Here is a 15839-nt window from a genome sequence, read left to right as displayed (position 1 = left end):
CCTGCTCTCTGCCCCGAATCTAAACTCCCCCTCCTCCCTGCCGCCCCAACTCTCCTGCTCTCTGCCTCCTTCCCTGCAGTGCGAGCCAGCGTGTTTAAAGCAAGGCTGCACTACGCAGTGCAGCCCCGCTTTAAACCTGCGGGCTCGCACTTCAGGGAAAGCGGCAGAGAGCAGGAGAGTCAGGGCCAGTGAGTTTTAGCCTTTTAAAGAGGCTGCTGCTGCCGAGGATCACCCTTCAAGACAACTGATAGAAACATAACATAGAAACATAGAAATAGACGGCAGATAAGGGCCACGGCCCATCTAGTCTGCCCACCTTAATGACCCTCCCCTACCTTTCTCTGTGAAGAGAACCCATATGACGATCCCATTTTGTCTTAAAATCGGGCACGCTGCTGGCCTCATGGTAGTTGAAGAGATAGCAGGAGAGTTGGGGCCTTCCCCCCCAAATCAAAATGCAGCAAAAACGAACACGAACACATGCACAGACCATCTACAGGGAAAGCAGATGGCCTGCGCATGCGTCAGGATCCCACACTAGCAATCTGTGTTGGTGGATGGGGGTGTTCCTCCGATCGCCCCCATTAGAATATTATTGGTTGCAGAATCCATCGGACCTGCCTGGATCGGACACAGATTGGTCACGATCGGGCAGGTTAGTGAATCTAGCCCAAAGTTCAGCAAAAGAAACTAAAAGAGTGTAATCATAAAAGTGGCTAAAGAAGCATCGCAGGCACATCATAAACTAAACCTCCCCCCAAAAATACAATATAAATAGTGAGAAATAAATAACAAAACCTTGCGTGCATAAAGGTTTAAAAGTCTCTGCTGCAGAGCGTGAAATAAGAGTAGCTGCCCTGCACTAACAAACGTTGTAGTGTGGCAATAGATTACAGAAAACATACAACAAACAGATCCAACAAAGTCTGCAGTACAGAAGGCAAGAGCAAAAAACAAGAAAAAACTGCAGATCAAAATGTACAAGATGCAGGCTTTGTGTATTTGTACCAAATATTAATGCAGTTACTGATATCACCTTACTACAAACCAAGGGACCCAACATGGTCCACGTTTCGGAGAACACACAGTGCACTTTCGGCTTGCGTTTCATTCACACAGGCTTTTGTTTTATACCATTCTCATTGCGGTTTATCTTAAACCTTAGCAACCATGGACCCCTGAAGAAGGTGTGTTCTCCGAAACACGAACCGTGTTGGGTCCCTTGGTTTGTAGTAAGGTGATATCAGTAACTGCATTAATATTCGGTATAAATAAACATAGTCTGCATCTTGTACATTTTGATCTGCAGTTTTTTCTTGTTTTTTGCAATAGACTACAGAAAACATAAAAACCATCGGCTAATATTTTATGGGAACTTAAGATAACTTAAAATAAGTTTGTGCACGTTAAAAATAAAAAGGAAGAATGAAATAAAGCCCCGGTGGCTCTTACCTAGTAGAGACAATCTGTAGCGCTCTGACCTGAGCAAACCAAAAGTAAAAACCGGCTCGAAAAATGCCGGCAAGTTAAAAAGGGGGGACACAGGACAAGTGCCGTAGTCACAACCATAATCATAAACAAAACGTGGCATGAAAAAAGTACACTCAAGAAATCAATGGTCACATGATGAATTAAAACCCGATTAAAAATAATAAATATATAAAAGTGAAACCGGCTCTATTATACTTGAGGGCAGGATGTGGAGGTTCACTGAAATAGGTGGAATCTGTTCTTTGAAATATGTGGGTACTTGTTTCCCATCCTGTGAATATTAAACCTATACCTGATTTTATTTACTGTTTTAATTTTTTAATATTGTATTTTATACTCCCCTCTTCCCTAATGTATTAATGTCTAGTAGTGTTTTATGTGATGTATGTGGGTTTTATTATTTTTATTCGATTTGTTATTTGCTGTAAATCGCATCGAAATATGATTTTGCGATCAAATCAAAGAATTTATTAAACTTGAAACCTGACACACATTGTGAAGATATTATAGCTGTCCTACATTGCCATGCCCAGTGAGCCAACTCTAGTAGTCATTTGGCATTTTCTCACGGGCCAAATATAATTACACTGCGGGCCAGAGACTGACATCCCTGGTTTAAAGGAAGATTTTTTTAAAGATGCAATCTTAATGAGAGGAGTTAAAATAATTCTCCCTAATAAAGTTGGAACTTGTCCAGCCTGAAAAAAATGATTTAGAATTGCTGCAAGCCATTCAGTTATCTGAAAGGGCGGATCTGCCATCAGATATGCAGAAGAGCTATTCAATACACAATACGATTCCACTGTACAATATTAAGGTTTTTTGTTTTCCCTGCCTTTTGTTTTTTCCCTGATTGTCTTACTTTCCTTTAATGATTTTGTATTTCATTCTCCTTTATCCTTTTCTTTATGGTTTGTTAAGTTTGTCTATTAGTCCGCTTGGACGTAATATATTACTAAGTATTGTATTGTTCCCCAAATATTGTAATTTTAAAATGTTCATCGCTTAGAAATATGATTAAGCGATTAATCAAAAATTTTATTAAACTTGAAACTTGATTTAGACAACTTTCTCAATAAAGAGCTGGTCTTACTGGCTGTAATAGATAAAAATGATGACCAGCATTTATCTGCTGCAATTGGTTCAATACTGGAATAAATGCTAAAATTAATAACTATATCCAAATCTGGATAAATAGAGTTTCTAATTTTTTATCTGAAAAGTACTGAACTAAATCCTCATCTGAAGGGGTTATACACTGAGGCCCTGATTCTCCAAAAGTGCGTCCCGATTTTAGGCAGCTGTAGGCGTCCTACAGCTGTCTAATCAGCCAATCGGGATGCACGTTTTTTAAAAAAAATGCTCCCCAGGCAGGCCGCCTATATTGAAGGCGAGGCCCGCAAGACACCTAGGTCCTGATTCTGTATAGGACGCCCGGGAGAGGCGTCCTATTCAGAATCGGCCTAAACTAAACCCCGATTCTGTAAACCGGCGTCCATGTTACAGACGCGGGTTAGAGAATCGGGTTAGATTAGACACGGCCCGCTACACTTATCGCGGCAAGGGATCTCTCTGCCGCGATAAGTATAGCGGGCCACGGCCTGTCCGATCGCTGGCAGGAAGGGTGCCCAATCCCTCCTGCCCGAAGATGCACCCTCCTGACACTACCGACCGCCCCCCCGACATTACCGATCTAACCCCCCCCTCCCAACAATATCGATCGCGGGCAGGAGGGTGCCCAATCCCTCCTGCCCGAAGACGCACCCCCTCCCCGGGCGCTAACAACCCCCAAACCTCCACTCTACCAAACCTGTTCTTACGGCGAGATGGGTCTTGCACGTCCAGCTGGCAGGCAAGCCTGGTCGAAATGAGGCGGGCCCGCCCCTGCCCGGCCCATCCCGCCGAAGCCTAAGGCCTGATTGGCCCAGGCTCTAGAAGCCTGGCCCATCCCCACTAAGTCTAAGGTCTGATTGGCCAATCAGGCCTTAGATTAAGTGGGGACGGGCGGACCCGCTATGCCTAAGGCCTGATTGGTCCAGGCTTCTAGAGCATGGGCCAATCAGGCCTTAGGCTTCGGCGGGATGGGCCGGGAAGGGTCGGGCCCGCCTCATTTCGACCAGACTTGCCTGCCGGCTGGACGTGCAGGACCCATCTCGCCGTAAGAACAGGTTTGGTGGAGTGGAGATTTGGGGGTTGTTAGCACCGGGGGGGGGAGGGTGCGTCTTCGGGTAGGAGGGATTGGGCACCCTCCTGCCCGTGATCGATATTGTCGGGGGGGGGGTAGATCGGTAATGTCGGGGGGGGGGGCGGTCAGTAGTGTCGGGGGGGGGGGCAGTCAGTAGTGTCGGGAGGGTGCGTCTTCGGGCAGGAGGGATTTGGCACCCTTCCTGCCAGCGATCGGACAGGCCGTGGTCCGCTATACTTATCGCGGCAGAGAGATCCCTTGCCGCGATAAGTATAGCGGCCGTGTCTACTTACAATGTAGACCAGCATTTTGCTGGCCTACATTTTAAGCTTCTCCTCTACTAGGGAGACGCGTAGGGCCGCCTAGGTTCAGCCTAAGACCCGCCTAAGGCCCTTATGAGCTTAGGCATCTTGCGGGTCTCCCTAGGCTCCCGGAGGCGCCTTCAGGCCTGCCTGGGGAGCATTTTTTTTTTTTAAATGTGCATCCCGATTGGCTGATTAGACAGCTGTAGGACGCCTACAGCTGCCTAAAATCGGGACGGCACTTAGGAGAATCAGGGCCTGAGTATCACTAAGCTCTGAAGAAACAGATGTCAAAGAATAAAAGAGTTTAAACAATCTCCTCTGATCACTTTGATTAGCTTCAATCTGTGAGGAATAAAATGTATTTCTTCAGTGCAATTTTCTGTTGTGTTTTTGCATCATCAGAATGACACCTTCTCCAAGCACGTTCTAGTTTACGACAAGACTTTTTTTAAATCAATCAGTTCATTACTATACCGTGGTGTCAGTGTAAAGAGCCTTAGCTTACAACAATAATGCTCTATAACCTCACAATGCAGGTGTAAAGAGCCTTAGCCTATAGGGAGAGGAGGAGAGAGTGGATGCCTTTATCTGCCATCATGTTTCTATAATGAAAAACAGATATGTTAAAATTACAATAAAAACAAAATAATAAAATAAATCATGAATGAAAAGAAACTGTGACATGAAATACTCACACAATAAACTCAAGGAGACAAATCAAAACCTAAAAACAGAAAAAGGAACTTTTAAGTTCTATTTAACTACCAGAAATAAACTGAAATAAATAAATTACAAAACAAACACAATTAATTAATGCATTTCGGCTAGCCTTGCTTCTTTTTGTTCTGTCAAAGCTTTTAGGTTTTTAGGATTCTTTTCTTTTTCAAAAGATCAAACTCAAACAGTCTTTACAGTGCAAAGCTTTGCTGCTGTAACAAGACATGATGGACGAGAGATAAAGGGTAGTATCCTTATTCAGAAGGTGACTGAAAATCTCTATTAAAAGAGAGCCTGGGGAGCTTCCCAACTCTCTCTGTCTGCACAATAAGCTCATTAGATTTCATTACCATCCCATATCCTTTACAGCAAATACATACAAATGCGAATGAGAAGGCTGTGGCATCACAATATAAATGTACTATGATGTGCAGATTGTGATGTCACAGATGGAGGACTATGACATCACTGCAGGAGACCTGAATAGAAAGGAGCTTGAGATACACAAGTACTGTATACTGGACTCTGACAGAATATCAAACAATCAGAATTATATTTTAAACTAAGAATGATTCTGTAAAAGGACAGCTCACAAGTAGAGAATGACACGGGGACAAATTTTTCCCCCTCCCCGCAGGAACTCATTTTCCCGTCCTGTCCTCGCCCCATTCCTGCAAGCTCCGCCCTCATCTGCACAAGCCTCAAACCCTTTAAAATCCTAAGTAGTAACATTCTAGAGCTCAGATTGTGATGTCATAATGCCTCATTCCACCAATGCCTAAGCTCCGTCCTCATCTGCACAATCCTCAAACGCTTTAAAATCCTAAGTATCAACATTCTAGAGCTGAGATTGTGATGTCATAATGCCTCATTCCACCAATGCCTAAGCTCCATCCTCATCTGCACAAGCCTCAAACACTTTAAATCATACGTGTTCGAGGCTTGTGCAGTTACAGGAATGGGGACAAAACGGGGAAATTGAGTTCTTGCGAGGACGGGGAAAAAATTGTCCCGTGTCATTCTCTATTCACAAGGAAGTGAAGAGGAAAAGGTGAAAGGGGCTGCTCACCTGTTGTACAGCTGTTGGGAACTGAAGGTGTAAAACAAATACAGTGTGTTCCCAGTCAGGAACAGCAAAATCCAGAGGACAACCAGCACAGACCGTTTCTCCTGATAGAGAAAAGAAAAGGAATATGAAGAATGGGAAAATCTGATGTGGCATTGAAGAGATGCCAACAGTACTCAGGAACTACATGGCAGATCCATTCTCTACTGAGATTCTTAAGTTTACTCTTAATGAGCCTAACCCCAAGAAAGAGGTCCAACACTTTTAAAACTCAAACTTATCTAGGAATAAATTCACCAGTTTAATTGTGCATTGACTAAGGATAAAGAACTGTTCTCTATTTACCCACTCCATCCCACTCATGATTTCACAGTCCTACTGTATGTCATATCTTCTCCTATTTAGTCTTTCTACGTAAGGGAGCAGTTCCACCCTCTACACAACGCAACACACATGTCTTCTACTAAAACTCATCAACAGGGGTGTAATTGTAAATAATAATATAAAATAATAAACATAACAAATGAGGGACGATGGTTGATTAAAAAATCACAACTATTTTTTTTCTCTCTCAAAAACGTGCTAACACTAGAAATTTAATATACCATATTTTTCGCTTCATAAGACGCACTTTTTTTCCCCAAAAAGTGGGTGATCTCGGTGCATCTTATGGAGTGAAGATACAAAATTTGCTCCCCCCCCCTCCGTAGCGTTGTAAAACACCCTCCCGCTGCCGCTGAACCTTTTCAAAAATCCCCACCTCTCAACACCGCCAACACACTTTTTCTAAACACACATCCCTCCCCCCACCTCTCAGCACCACTGCCGCACCTGTTTAAAACAAATACCCACTTGCCTGTCGCCGTCGGTACCTTTATTAAACAGCCTGGTGGTATCCCTTCCCCGCTAGATTGCTCTTGTATTCAGGTCAGGAGCGCGGTTGTAAGGAGCAAGCTTTGCGTGATCCCGCTTGAGCCCGCCTCTGCTTTCTGAATGGCTGGCATCAGTTCTTGTAGGACTCGCGAGAACTGATGCCAGCCATTCAGAAAATGGCACGGGGCTATGCAGTAACATGGAAAGCTCACACCTGACCTCCGTGCTGCTGACCTGTGTGCCACTGAGTACAAGAGCTGTCTAGCGAGGGATGGAGAGCTTTAAAAGGTATGGGGGTTGGGGTTTTGCTTTGGCTAAGTCTTGGGTTTTGTCAGGTACATTTATCTGCTTTTTTTAGATTAGGGGGGTCAGTATTTTTGACTGTTAGGGGGGGTATCCTTTGATCTCCAGGAGCCCCAAAAACACAGGCCCCTGGAATGCTGTGTTCTACTTTTTGCTGTTTCACAGGATGGATGGTGGGGGGAGGGGAATTAGGGTATTTTTCTTTATGTAACAAAGGAAAAAATTAATGATCTGATCTCTGTGATACCTTCTTTGAATGGTTCTATTTGATGTTTATTGTAAAGTTTTGGAAAGGTGGTATGATGTATACTACTGCTGTTGGATTGATCATTCATCAATAAAAATAGTTTTAAACTAAAAGGTACGGGGGATATTATTTAAAAGGTACGTTGGGTTTAAAAAGGTACTGGGGTGTAAAAAATTGTTAGTCGGCTGGGACGAATTGCTCTTGTCCCAGCCTACTCCTAGACCAGGGGTCTGCAACCTTTAAGACATAAAGAGCCACTTGGACCCGTTTTCGAAAAGAAAAAAAAACTTGGAGCCGCAAAACCATTATAAAACAAATCTAACACTGCATATATTGTTTCTTATCTTAATGCTATATACAGGATCACTAAATTGAAAATAAAATCATTTTTCCTACCTTTGCTATTTGGTGATTTCATGAGTCTCTGGTTGCACTTTCTTCTTCTGACTGTGCATCCAATCTTTCTTCCTTTCTTTCAGCCTCCTGTATGTTTCCTCTCCGCCGGACCAATCAGCAAGCAAGGCTTTCATCTGTGCATGTGCTGAGCTCACTGCTCAGCATGGCTATTTCCCGCCGCAACGCCGGACTTAAGCTTCATGCCTGCGTGACACACTACCGGAGCCGCAGCAAAGGTGGAAAAGAGCCGCATGCGGCTCTGGAGCCGCAGGTTGCCGACCCCCGCCCTAGACCATCAGAGGGGGGAGGCAGGGTATAGGGCAGGGCGGTGGGACAGGGTACAGAGCCTTGCAGGGAGAGAGGCTGACTGCATAGCCTTGTAGGGCAGAGAGGGAAGGGGGCTTGGTTCAGAGACTGGCAGGGAGAATTTGGTTCAGAATGGTTTTTTTCTTGTTTTCCTCCTCTAAATCTAGGGTGCGTCTTATGGTCAGGTGCGTCTTATGGAGCAACAAATATGTCTGAAAGTGTGTGACATGTACTTCTTAATGTTGCCACCAAATGAGAGATGATAGGGAAGAAGCACAAAAAAGACATTTGAAATCATCATTTTCCCCCTCTTTTACAAACGCAAAGTGTGGATTATAGCAACAGCAACGGTGGTAACTGCTCCGAAGCTCATAGGAATTCTATGAGCATCAGAGCAGCTACTGCTGCTGCCGGTGCCAAAACCCGCGCTTTGCGTTCGTAAAAGACGGGGTTTATTAACAAACAAGTAATAAATGTTAGCTGTTTCGCTAAACCAAGCACACAATCAGTTGAGAGTGACTATTTCAGCTATTAACATCCTTCCAAGCATCGTCATGTAGGATTATAACGCTGTGTAATAGTTCTGGACATTTCTACGATACTTCAGAAATGACTTGTAATACTGAGCATTCACAGTGTGTCCCTCACAATCTGAGAGACTCCTTTGAAGGATGTTAACAGTTAAACAGTTTGTACTTGTACTTTTTTGATCATGTTGTACACTGTATGCCATAATAAAACAAAATAGTCCACAGAACAGCACTTGGTCACTCTTCAGTGAAGGCTCTCAACAAGGCAAGGAAATAACACTCCAAATGAAGATCAGACTTGTCCATGTACTCGTTTTCTCAGTGGTCAATTACAGATGCGAAACCTGGACACTATGGAAATAAGACAGGAAGAAGATTGACTCATTTGAGCTTTGGTGCTGGAGAAGGATTTTATGCGTTCCATGGACCGCCAGAAGAACTAATAAATCGATTCTGGAAGAGATCAAACCAGCTATGTCGCTCGAAGCCCAAATGATGGAGTTACGACTGTCTTATTTTGGTCATTCCATCAGAAGAGAGAGATCACTGGAAAAGGACATCATGTTTTGGGAAAATCGAAGGAACCAGCGAAGAGGGAGACCTGCATTCAGATAGCTGAACACGTTGAAAACAACCATGGGGACGACGCTGGAGGACCTTTCCGGACTAGCACAAAACCGGTCTCTTTTTAGATCTGTAATTCATCAAGTTGCTAGGACTCGAGCACCAGTCAATGGCAGCTAACTTACTATATGTCCTAACGTGGTAGCACACTTCGTGATCTTTTTACTGAGTTGTGCTAAGCGCTAGCACGCGCTTCCTGTATCTTAAAATGGTTTACCACGGGACGCACTCAAAGACCCTGCAGTAAGTTTGAAATCTAAACGTATAAACCGCATGATAAAAAATATTTATATATTTTTTCCTATGGAGGCGGTGCGTTGGGAGAACAGAAAGTGGCTATTTCTGTGATCAATTAGCGCAGCTACATTACTGCTGCTAACTGATTAAGTGAGAACTTTACTGCCTACAAAATAGGTGTTGGCTAATTTCTGAAGCACTAAATTTTTTAATGGCCATAGTAATGGTAAGTAACATCATAAACAGGCCCCGATTGTCAGAGTTATATACATTGCATCATCTTCGTAAGTGCTCAGAAAAAAGGGTTTTAAAGAGACCCCTATTTCTCTTTTTGTAACTTCATATCATAAGCAAAATGTCAGCTATTGAAAAAAACATTTATCTAATCTAATCTAAGGCTTGGCTTTATATACTGAGACATCAGTCCAAGAAAGCTCGACTCGGTTTACAATAGTTAACTTAACAAAAAAAAACCACAAGAATAAGACTAAGTTTCGGAAGAGTAATTTTCAAAGTGTTTAGCAAATAAAGTGATTTTTAAAGATTCATGAAAAAATTTAAATGAGCCAGAATTCCTTAAAAGAAATGAAGATCATTCCAAAGTTGAGAGAACTTAAAAATCAGAGATTGACTAACAATCTTTGACTCCTTTAATCCCTTTCTTGGAAGGAAGAGATAATTTAAGTTGTTGATTACCTCTTGCAAAGGAGAATCTGTAAACATTCCAAGATAACGGAAGGAGAGGAGTAAAGATACCTTATAGGATTTTAAAAACAACACAAGCACACTTGAATTGAATTCTAAAATAAACCGGGAGCCAATGGATTTGAAGAAAGAAACTGATCTTATGCTGGAGCTGGGCAGCCGTGCGGGTTTTGACACGTTTTGCGAAAGGCTGTTTCAGAAAACCCGACGTAGATTTTACATGTGCTGGTCTCGCTGTAAACTTGTGCTCAAAACCTGCACAGCTGCCCAGCTCCAGCAAAAGATCAGTTTCTTTCTTCAAATCTTGATAAATGTTTTTTTCAATAGCTGACGTTTTGCTTATGATATGAAGTTAGAAAAAGTGTTGTGACTGCAAAAAAGAAGAGAAATAGACAGCTGGGGCCTAAAGTCTGGTCTCTTTAAAACCCTTTTTTTCTGAGCACTTACAAAGATGATACAATGCATATAACTCTTTGACAATCGGGGACTGTTTATGATGTTAGTATCAACGTTTCCTTGGTGATGATTATCCAGCAATTCACTTCCCCAGTGAGTGTTGGTTTCACAAACTATTGGTAACAGTGTGGGAAAAACTCACGTAACTGTAGGTACCACTTTATAGACAAGTCCCCTAAGTTTGTACCTGGGGTAAAGGAGCTACAGAAGGATTTGAACCGTGGCTTTGCTCTGTCTCGGCTCACTGCTCTAACCATTAGGTGACTCCTCCTTATGGAGAGCAGAGTCTGAGGGCAGAAAGTATTTGCCGATTATAAACCCCCTCCTGTCCATTTGTGGATGATTTCTTCTCCTCAGGCCTGATGACACGTTTGGACTCCCCCTTCGGATAAGCTCTTCTTATTTATTTATGTTTCTTATACAGTATACAGTTTCAATTCAAAGCCCTTTTTCACATTCAGGTACTCTTAAGTATTTCTCCCTATCTATCCCAGTGGGCTCACAATCTAACTACAGTACTTGGGGCTTCAGAGGGTGCCGACCGTAGAGAATGACACGGGGACATAATTTGTCCCTGTCCTCGTTGATAACCGCATGAAACCATCCCGTGTCATTCCTAAGTGTCTCTCTCAACCTGAGTCCTTCTACACCAGCACTCTTCAATGTAAGGCTTGAGGGTCAGTGGCTGGGCCCGTTCATACTCTGATTCCTCCCTTTCCCCTCAAAGAATGACACAGGGATGGTTTCCTGTAGTTAACTGCAGGGACGGGGAGAAATTCTGTCCCCATGTCATTCTCTACGAGGCTGGCAGAAACCCAGAGTAGCAACATTCCAGAGCTGAAATTGTGATGTCGTAATACCTCATTCCACCAATGCCTAAGAGCCAACCTCTTCAGTGATGTCACAATGGCTTGACTGTCCTATGCTTTGCTGGGACAGACTGCAGGTCCATCAAGCCCAGTATCCTGTTTCCAACAGTGGCCAACACAAGTCCCTTTCTTTAGTGTCTCTCTCAACCCGAGTCCTTCTACACCAGCATTCTTCAATGCAAGGCTTGAGGGTCATTGGCTGGGCCCATTCATATTCCGATTCTTCCTTCGTCCCTCAAAGAATAACACGGAGATGGTTTCTTGTGGTTATGAGGCAAGGGTTCTAACCTCTAGGCCACTCCTTCACATCTTTATCTGATCCTGCTGTCCTTCTTGTACCTGTTCCTCAGCACCAGCTTTTCATTATTTTGTTTATAAACAAATATACAAATTTGGCCTCCAGGAGTGTTTTTGGTTATAGCTGAAAATCTGAGTGTTTTTGGTTATAGCTGAAAATCTGTTTTTCTGGGGTATAAGAATTCCCTGAGTTTTGCAGGGAATATTTTAGAGGACACTTGCTAAGATGGATTTTGCAATCAATGAAGCATATTGGTTTGTCTTGCTAAGTGACAGTGCTAGCCAGGAAGATGGGCAACAAATAAATGTAAAATTTGTGCTCTATTATGTATTTTATCTGGATGAAACTGCTCTGTATATTTTTGAATATCACAAGTTACTCTAATCACACTGGATAGAAACAAGGAATAAAGAAATGGAGGACCTGAAAAGCAATAATGGGGGTGGCAGGCGGGGGTAAATGGGAAACCTAAAAAAATACTTTACTGGCATCCTTCGTTTCCTCCCTTTTACTAAATTGCGATAGTGGTTATGAGCGCAGGGAGCCGCACTGCTCCCAATGCTCATAGGAACTCAAAGGAGCATTCAGCACGGCTCCTTGCGCTCATAACTGCTAGCGTGGTTTAGTAAAAGGGCAGGGGGTGTTGTTGAAATGAGAAATCCTAAAAGAAGATTTTGTAGGGTGAACTAAAGAAGCAGGAAACGAAAGGGGAAACCCAAGCAGAAGTTATTGCTAAACTTTCACCAAAGCAGGTATCCGATGTGTGCAAGTGGCTTCTCCCACGTGCCTCAAAATCAGCAGCAGATAACTTTATTAACAGGGCACTTGGTTTAAGAAGGCAGCAGGTATCATTTTCTTCAGAGAGGGTAGTTTCTTCTTCATGGAGAGAGTGGTAGATGCCTGGAATACCATCCCGAGAGATGTGATGGAGAGGAAAGCGGTGATGGAATTCAAAAAAGCGTGGGATACAAATAGAGGATCTCTAATTAGAACATGAAGGATGTAAAGTAAAGAACTAAGGCCGGTATTGGAAAGACCTGCACGGTCTGTGTGTCATATATGGTGGTTCGGTGGAGGATGGGCTGGGGTGGGCATCAATGTGAACCCCACTAATATGGAACAGGAGAATGTTACTGGCCAGACTTTACGGTACATGTCCTGCAAACAAAGGGATGATTGGATAGGCTGGAGTGAGGCTGGATGGCAACTTCAGCATTTGCAACCTAGGACAATACAGCACAGTTACTTACCGTAACAGGTGTTATCCAGGGACAGCAGGCAGATATTCTTGACTGATGGGGTGACGGCACCGACGGAGCCCCGGTACGGACAATTTTAGAGTGATTGCACTCTAAGAACTTTTTAGAAAGTTCTAGCTCGGCCGCACCGCGCACGCGCGAGTGCCTTCCCGCCCGACAGAGGCGCGCGGTCCCTCAGTTAGTATAAGCCAGCTAAGAAGCCAACCCGGGGAGGTGGGTGGGACGCAAGAATATCTGCCTGCTGTCCCTGGATAACACCTGTTACGGTAAGTAACTGTGCTTTATCCCAGGACAAGCAGGCAGCTATTCTTGACTGATGGGTGACCTCTAAGCTAACAAAAAGAGGGATGGAGGGAAGGTTGGCCATTAAGAAAACAAATTTTGTAATACAGATTGGCCGAAGTGACCATCCCTTCTGGAGAATGTATCCAGACAATAATGAGATGTAAAAGTGTGAACTGAGGACCAAGTAGCAGCTTTGCAGATTTCCTCAATAGGAGTGGAACGGAGGAAAGCTACAGATGCTGCCATTGCTCTGACTCGATGGGCCGTGACAGAACCTTCCAGTGTCAGTCCGGTCTGAGCATAACAGAAAGAAATGCACGCTGCTAGCCAATTAGACAACGTGCGTTTAGAAACAGGACGTCCCAATTTGTTCGGATCAAAGGACAGAAAAAGTTGGGGAACTGATCTGTGGGGTTTCGTACGCTCCAGATAGTAAGCAAGAGCCCTTTTACAATCCAAAGTATGCAGAGCTTGTTCCCCAGAATGGGAATGAGGTTTGGGAAAGAAAACCGGTAGAACAATGGATTGGTTGAGATGAAATTCCGAGACAACCTTGGGGAGAAACTTTGGATGTGTACGTAAAACCACCTTGTCATGATGAAAGACCGTAAAAGGTGGATCTGCAACCAGTGCATGAAGCTCACTGACTCTCCTGGCAGAGGTAAGAGCAATAAGGAAAAGTACCTTCCAAGTGAGAAATTTGAAAGGAGAAGTAGCTAAAGGTTCAAATGGAGGCTTCATTAAAGCTGAAAGAACCACATTGAGATCCCAGATAACCGGAGGGGCTTTAAGAGGTGGTTTCACATTGAAAAGCCCACGCATGAACCTGGATACCAGGGGATGAGCTGAAAGAAGTTTTCCATGGACTGGCTCATGAAAAGCTGCAATGGCACTGAGGTGGACCCTGATGGAAGAGGACTTCAGGCCAGAATCAGACAAAGAAAGAAGATAATCCAACAACGTCTCCACTGCTAGGGAAGTGGGATCAAGATGATGAAGAAGACACCAGGAAGAAAATCTTGTCCACTTTTGATGGTAACATTGTAGAGTGGCTGGTTTCCTGGAGGCATCCAGAATGGAACGAACGGGCTGAGACAAAAGAGTATCAGTCGAATTCAGCCCGAGAGATACCAAGCCATCAGGTGTAGAGACTGGAGGTTGGGATGCAGAAGGGTTCCCTGCTGTTGCGTAAGCAGAGAAGGAAACAGAGGAAGAAGAAAAGGTTCCCTGGAACTGAGTTGAAGTAGAAGGGAGAACCAATGTTGCCTGGGCCACCTCGGAGCAATCAGAATCATGGTGGCTCGTTCCCTCTTGAGCTTGAACAAGGTTCTCAACATGAGAGGCAGAGGAGGGAAGGCGTACAGGAACAGATTCGACCAGTCGAGGAGAAAAGCATCTGCTGTTAGACGGTGTGGAGAGTAAAGTCTGGAGCAGAATAGGGGCAGCTGATGATTGTGAGGAGCTGCAAAGAGGTCTATCTGAGGAGTGCCCCATTGATTGAAGATAGAGTGCAGAGTTACGGGATCGAGTGTCCACTCGTGAGGTTGGAGAATTCTGCTGAGTTTGTCCGCTAAGGAATTCTGTTTCCCTTGAATGTATATAGCTTTCAGGAAGAGATGATGATCTATGGCCCAAGTCCAGATCTTCTGGGCTTCCTGGCATAAAAGGCGAGAGCCTGTCCCACCCTGTTTGTTGATGTAGTACATCGCAACCTGATTGTCTGTGCACAACAGAAGGACCTGAGGAAAGAGAAGGTGTTGGAAGGCCTTGAGGGCGTAAAACATCGCTCTGAGTTCCAGGAAATTGATTTGATGTTTCCTCTCCTGGGCTGACCAAAGACCTTGAGTCTGGAACTCGTTCAAGTGAGCTCCCCATGCATACAGAGAGGCGTCGGTGGTGATGACTAGTTGATGAGGAGGCTGATGGAACAGAAGACCTCTGGATAGATTTGAGGATACCAACCACCATTGCAGAGACTGACGAAGAGATGATGTCACAGATATGTGTCGTGAGCAAGGGTCCGACGCTTGGGACCACTGGGTCGCAAGGGTCCATTGAGGAGTGCGCAGGTGAAGACGGGCATGAGGTGTGACATGAACTGTGGATGCCATGTGTCCCAAGAGCACCATCATTTGCCTTGCTGAGATGGACGGCAGAGGAAGTACCTGGTGACATAGAGACTGAAGGGTCTGAAGACGATTGGATGGCAGGAAAGCTCTCATGAGGAGTGTATCTAGGATCGCTCCAATGAATTGAAGTCTCTGAGTGGGAATGATATGGGATTTGGGTAGATTGATCTCGAATCCCAGAAGTTGTAGAAACTGGATGGTTTGGTTGGTGGCCAGAAGGACCGCTTGGGCAGAAGTGTCTTTGATCAACCAATCGTCCAGGTAAGGAAATACATGCAGGTGGTGAGAGCGTAGAAAAGCCGCCACCACAATGAGACATTTGGTGAATACCCTTGGAGATGAGGCAAGACCGAAGGGCAGCACCTTGTACTGGTAATGACAATGATTGATCATGAATCGGAGATATGGTCTTGAGGTTACATTGATCGGTATGTGAGTGTAAGCCTCTTTGAGATCGAGGGAGCATAGCCAGTCGTTTTGATTTAGAAGGGGATAAAGGATGGCTAAAGAAAGCATCTTGAATTTTTCTTTTACTAGATGAATGTTGAGATCGCGAAG

General features: G+C 44.2%; 1 protein-coding gene across 5 annotated transcripts in view; it reads right to left on the bottom strand.

Moving 5' to 3' along the window:
* LOC117364703 (RING finger and transmembrane domain-containing protein 2-like) overlaps nt 1-15839 on the bottom strand; it is an 81299-nt gene that overhangs the window by 45268 nt on the left and 20192 nt on the right. For 4 of the 5 annotated variants that reach the window (XM_033954209.1, XM_033954207.1, XM_033954210.1 and 1 more), the window contains exons 4-5: nt 5768-5868; nt 4677-4705 (exon numbers count right to left, since the gene is read on the bottom strand). In XM_033954209.1, coding sequence (XP_033810100.1) covers nt 4677-4705; nt 5768-5868 — 130 coding nt within the window. The remainder of the gene's footprint in view (nt 1-4676; nt 4706-5767; nt 5869-15839) is intronic. The other variant, XM_033954211.1, reaches the window with a different exon arrangement.

This window comes from Geotrypetes seraphini, chromosome 8 (genome assembly GCF_902459505.1).
Source record: "Geotrypetes seraphini chromosome 8, aGeoSer1.1, whole genome shotgun sequence".
Classification (NCBI taxonomy): Eukaryota; Metazoa; Chordata; class Amphibia; order Gymnophiona; family Dermophiidae; genus Geotrypetes; species Geotrypetes seraphini.
This window is presented reverse-complemented; position numbering and strand designations above follow the sequence as displayed.